The sequence below is a fragment of the Chondrus crispus genome, genomic scaffold, assembly GCF_000350225.1.
Source record: "Chondrus crispus Stackhouse genomic scaffold, scaffold_21, whole genome shotgun sequence".
NCBI classification, from domain to species: domain Eukaryota; phylum Rhodophyta; class Florideophyceae; order Gigartinales; family Gigartinaceae; genus Chondrus; species Chondrus crispus.
Genome location: NW_005179101.1, coordinates 114,748 through 120,192, shown reverse-complemented (window position 1 = coordinate 120,192; position 5,445 = coordinate 114,748). Strand labels below are relative to the sequence as shown.

The following is a 5,445-nucleotide window of genomic DNA, read 5'->3' as shown; positions in this document are numbered from 1 at the left end:
GGTGGAAGGTGGAAGGTCGGCACGGGCGGGGAGCCGGGAGGAGTGTGCGGCACGGGCTCAACTACAAGTACCCTCCAGCGGTACTAAATTTGCGTGATGCGCAAGCCCATCAATTTTGATTGACTAGGATTTTTTCCTATCTCGCCTTCCACAAAGCGGCGTCGGAGCAATCTACGGTGAACGCAATACTTTTGTCCACACAAAAAGCGAAGGAACAGAGCTGTACTACAACTTTTGTCTCCAGGCAAACTTTTCTCCGCCAACATCTGTACGCAAACGATGAGCAGATCAATAACGATGACTCCGGCGCCTGCATCGCGCCTTCGTGCGGCGCCACCCCATCTGCGTCGCAAAGGAGGAGCAGACCCCCCTCCCATCCCAGCTCCCTCACATCCCCGAATCCTCCGAGTCGTCTGAATCCCCCGAGCAGCGCAAGGAGCGCGCGCGAAAGGCACGCATAGAGGCCGAGGGCCTCGACAAGGCCGACGAAGTTAGAAGTTAATTCGTCCTGGTGATTTACACGCCTGACCTGGACAAACTGCGAACGGAAGCCCAGGTATGTGATGCTATGCAAACTTAGCACGTCGCTGTAGAGCTGCTTGTACGCAGGTCTTTCTACGATTGTTGACAGATGTTGCCGTTTTATGCGTGAACCAGGGTCTCAAAATCGTGAAAGATAAGTGCGTTGAAAAACCCGAGGATAAAAGGAGGTTTTTGATTGCGCGCAACTGCTCAAGTTTCAGACGGCCTTGGAACTGAACAAGGCGTATTGTCGAGACTACTGAGCGCGAGGGCGAGTGCGAATCAGATTGTTCGACGAGGACGGGAACAGTCGCAGTGAAACTGGGCTGGATAATTGAGTGGGTAGCTGCAATTCGAGGAGAGATGTGCCGTCGCCATTCCTGAGCTGTTGCAACCACACCAGCAGGAGAAGCCGCCTTTACCTTGGACCAAACAGGTTGGCATGCCAGAGTGATGTCACCGGCTGAATTTCCGCCGAACACTCCCTTGTAATGTTGGACATCAAATGGCTCGGCAAGATACGGCTGGGCGACAGTCCTAGTGGTGCTACCCAAGCATTCCCAAAAGAAAATGCCATTTTCTTCCTCTGTGTCTCCCACTAACAACCTCTTCCAGTCGACAGGGGGAGATTGAGATCCTCGCGGTTGAATGGCTTTACTTGCCCTTGCGGCAAGGTCGTCTCGCGCGAGGGCGCCGCCGGCCTGTACGCGGGCATCCAGGCCCCGCTGCCGTTCGTCGCCGTCTTCAACGCCACCCTGTTCGCCGCAAACTCCACCATGCGCAAGGTCGTCGGCAAGGGCCGCCCGGACGACGACCTCTCCATCGCCCAGATCGGCCTGGCCGGCGCCGGCGCTGGCGCTGCCGTTAGCTTTGTTGCATGCCCCACAGAGCTGGTTAAGTGCCGCTTGCAGGCACAGCCGGGCGCCTTTAATGGTGCTATCGATTGTACAAGGCAGGTCGTTGCTAACAGGGGTATGGGAGGCTTGTTCACGGGTATGGGCGCTACTATGGTCAGGGAGATGCCGGGGAATGCTCTCATGTTCATGACTTACAATGCTACTATGAGGGCTTTGTGTAGCCCGGGGCAGGCTACGAAGGATCTCTCCGCCTCGCAGCTTATGTTTGCGGGTGGAATGGCTGGTTTAGGTACGTTTGCACTTGAGAGCAGAATTCCCCCCGGGAGCCGTGCCGCCGAAATCACATCTTTCTAACTTACTTATTGTTTTTGTCTTATTGTTTTTGTCGTCGTTTGTGTAGCCTTCTGGATGCCGTGTTACCCAATCGATTTTGCGAAAACGCTCATCCAGACGGACAGCGAAACCAACCCGCGGTATCGTGGGTTGCTGGATTGCATGCGAAAGACTGTCAAGGCGGAAGGCGTCGGCGGCTTGTACAAGGGCATCGGTCCTTGTCTGGCTAGGGCGGTCCCGGCTAACGCCGTCACGTTCCTGATTTATCAGTGGACGCTGCAATTATTAGGCCACTCTTAGGACGAAGCGCGCAACGATTTTGTATGTACAATAAGTGAGTGTAGTTGCGCGGAGTGCTTGTTGTCTTGTTGTGGGAGGGGATTTTGACTTTGGACATTTTTGGTGTGATGGCTCACGCGGGGGATCCGGGTGTAGTGTTTGTTTTGTTTGTGTGTTGATGTAACAGTCGCGAAAGGACGGGGTGAGTTGGTTTCTGGTTTCAGAGCCGACCGTTCTGCATCCTTTCACTGTGCACGACGCCACGCTTTGTACTGTACCGGAATTTTGCTAGGTGGGATAAAACCAGTGTTGACAAGAGTCAGTTGCACATGTTGCAAACTGGAAAGCATTTCAGGGCTGCAAATTTACGACAGACACTCGACAGACACTTGTTTTGAAAGAGAAGAGCCTGATAGATGGGATCTATCAGGTTCTTCTCTTTCAAAACGTAAAAGTATAGAAGTGTACAGCATGACGATGAGAGTTTCGCAACCACGTCAACAACTGAGCTGTTGTGAACTGTACGGTACGAAGGTACTGTACGGTAGGATGGGCACATGCGTCGAAAAATTGCCAAAAACGGGCCCTGCTTTGGTGCATTTAATTGATCCACCACACCAGCCCTGTGCCGCTGCCTCCCGCTTGATCCGACCGCCGTGCTGCCATTGCCTATCGTATCAATCCGCAACACTCCAAATACCGTACAACACTGTGTACCAAGGGTACTCGTTGCCGTCCAGACGTCCAGACTGCCCTCTCTTTCAACCTAATTTGACCCATTCCCTCACCAGACCGCCACCCGCCCATCGCCATCCCGCAGCCCACCCTACCCCACCCCACCACCCCTCCCCCGTCATGTCCCGCCCCCCCACTCTCACCCGCGCTCTAAAAGGCCTGCGCGCGCCGTACCCGCACCGCCGCGCGAGCGCCACGCCCGCTCGCGCCCCGACCGCCGACACCGCGCCCTCGCCCGCTCCCTCCAAGATGGCCTCTTTCCAGCACACTGGCAGCGCGGCGTCCTGGGCTCGCCCTTGCTGCCGCTCGAAACCGTCGCGCTCCCGGCCTCCGTCCAGGCCTCCATGTCGAAGCTCCTGGTCGCCTCCAGGCTCACGCCGCGCCATCTGCGCAAGTCCACCAAGCCCATGGACCGTCTCGTCGCGCGCGAGGCCGCGCACGAGCGCCGCAAGCCGCTGCGCGGCGCCCCGGTCGTCGCGCCCCCGCCCGCCTACGACGACAACGCCGCCCTGGCCCACGCTATCTCGAGGGCCCCCGGAACCCTGGCTGCAAGCGTCTACGTCATGGCCGAGGTCAGACGCTGCTTGGGGGAACGCTTCGAGCCGAAGAGCGTGCTCGACTTTGGAGCGGGCGTGGGCGTCGGCACTTTGGCTGTGGCCAGGGTTTTTAATGACAGCCCGTTTGTGAATTTGGCGGCATATTTGAGAGAGGGAGACAGTCGGGAGGAGCGGGAGGGGGAGAAGGAGGAGAAGGGGGAGGGGTTGGCTTTGGGGAAAGCCTTTATTGATGAGGCTGCGCTTGTAGATCGCTCGTCAGCGATGAAGAATATGTCCAGAGAGGTTTTGAAGGCGGACGGGTATGTGAATGGGCGCGTCAGTTTGTCACATGCGGCGGAACTGGCCGATTTGAAAAGCGCGGCCACGGAGTGGGACATTGTCTTGGCGAGCTATGTGTTGAACGAAGTCGTTCGGGAGACTATGTCAGAGCCTGCGCGGCTTGGGGAGGGGGAGGAGAAGATCCCCGTGCCCAAGGAAGAGAGGGAGAAGACGGCGGAAAAGAGGCTTCAGCGCAAGATTAAGGAGCTATGGAAGAGGACGAAGGAAGGAGGCATCTTTGTCCTTGTGGAAGATGGCACGGCGGCAGGGTTTGAGACGGTGTCGTTTGCGAGGAGAGTTATCCTTGGGCTCGCGGGGAGAGTGGGGGATGGCGAGTCTGGAAGTAAGGAGGGCCATGGCGCGAATGTGATTGCGCCGTGCATGCATTCGAAGGCGTGTCCATTGGAGGGTAGCATCACTCGGCATCGCGTATGTCGCTTTCAGCAGCGGTTCAATCGGCCAGGGTTTTTGAGGAGGCATCGCCCGTTGGCGACGGGGTATGAGGACGAGTATTTCTCGTACGTTGCGATCCAGAAGACGGGGAGGGGCGAGGAGGAGAAGCTTTCGCGGGATGAGCAAGAAGCTCTGTGGGGAAGATTGGTTAGACCTCCGCTGATGAAGGGCAAGCATGTAGTGTTGGACGCATGTACGGTCAACGGCGAGTTGGAGCGACGGGTTGTTTCAAAGAAAAATGCGATTGCAGGGCACTACACCCAGGCGCGCAAGGCAAAATGGGGAGACATCTGGCCTGTCAAGCCCTCGTCGAAACCTCAGAAAATGCAGTTTTGATCTTTAACATACAGGCGAAATAGGTAGATGAGCCGAAGTTTTGGAAAGTAGACATAGCAGGCAGTGCCAATAGTGAGAAGGAATATATAGGCTCTCGACGTGCAAGTCGAAGTTCGGCGGCAAGTTTACTTCTTCTTGCGGCGCTCAACACGCGCCATGAAGCCTTGTCTAATGGCTGCTACAGATCTCTTTGCGCCGCAACTCTCGCACGATACGAAATATAACCTAGTGTTGGCATCCCTCATGAGCACTGTATCAGGCGATATGCAACTGGTACAAATAACGTACTCGACCATGTACCTCTTGAGCACATTCGCAATACCCTCCGCGCCAAACCTGCCCTTCATGACCAGGCCTCCACCAATCTGGATATTACCTGTGGTTCCTAACTCTGCGCTCATGTACTGCAGCAGATGATCCTGTTGGCGATGGATGCTCTTACAAATGCTTCCAAAGTTAATAAAGACGGTCTTCTTGGTGCCCTCCCTGGCGACCTGAGGCAGTTGTAGCGAAATCTTCTTCTTCTTGGACCCAGCAGTGGCCAACGAGGGGTTCTTGCCGTGCAGGAATTGGAAAGCGCGGTTGATAAGCTCGGAGTAAGTGTAGTCGCGATCGTCGCCATCCCAGGGCTGCGGGGCGACCTCCCGACGCGAGGTGCGGACGCCGTCCGCATCGCGGGATATGACGGCGCCGTCAGCGTCGAGATCGTCGTCGAAGAAGGCCTTCTTCTTCTTCTTCTTCTTCTTGCTGCCCGCGAAGTCCGGCAGCGCAAAGTCGACGGGCTCCTCCTCCACGGGTCCCGCGTCGGAGGGGTCCAGGCCCAGCATGGCCAGCGAATCGGAGAGCTCTGCGGCAGGGGCGTCGGAGGATTTCGGCTTCTTCTTCTTCTTCTTCTTGGAGAGATCAAACGTCGGCGGCGGGACTTCTTCCGCCGCGGCGGGCGGCGGTGGCGCCGTGTCGCCCGTCATGGATGGGGATGCGTGTGGCTGTGAACGGGTTTGCGCGCGCCGCAGTGGGGACGAGGCAACGAGGGGACGAGGGGACGAGGGGAAGTC

The 5,445-nt window shown here is 57.0% G+C and overlaps 3 protein-coding genes; 1 reads left to right on the top strand and 2 right to left on the bottom strand.

Annotated features, from left to right (window-relative positions):
- Positions 1 to 1,197: 1,197 nt before the first annotated feature.
- Positions 1,198 to 2,348, top strand: CHC_T00009209001 (Putative carnitine/acylcarnitine translocase). XM_005715654.1 is given in 4 exon segments: positions 1,198 to 1,199; positions 1,200 to 1,668; positions 1,780 to 2,012; positions 2,013 to 2,348. Coding segments are annotated over 2 exon segments (702 nt in total), but the record flags the coding sequence as incomplete, so codon positions are not given.
- A 1,441-nt stretch (positions 2,349 to 3,789) lies between these two features.
- CHC_T00004020001 (hypothetical protein) lies at positions 3,790 to 4,017 on the bottom strand. Its single transcript, XM_005715653.1, has one exon. It carries the CDS (start codon positions 4,015 to 4,017, stop codon positions 3,790 to 3,792), a length of 228 nt encoding a protein of 75 aa, XP_005715710.1.
- Positions 4,018 to 4,373: 356 nt separating this feature from the next.
- The window catches only part of CHC_T00009562001 (Translation initiation factor eIF2, subunit beta), a 1,708-nt gene continuing 636 nt past the window's right edge, over positions 4,374 to 5,445 (bottom strand). Inside the window, 2 exon segments of the mRNA XM_005715652.1 lie at positions 4,374 to 4,515; positions 4,516 to 5,445. The exon segment at positions 4,516 to 5,445 is cut by the window's right edge and continues 636 nt beyond it. Of these exon segments, the coding sequence (XP_005715709.1) occupies positions 4,516 to 5,445 (930 nt within the window). The 3' untranslated portion in view covers positions 4,374 to 4,515.

Coding starts and splice junctions, on each gene's coding strand:
- CHC_T00004020001 (XM_005715653.1), bottom strand. CDS start 4,017: ATGCTACCCTCCAATGGACACGCCTTCGAATGCATGCACGGCGCAATC.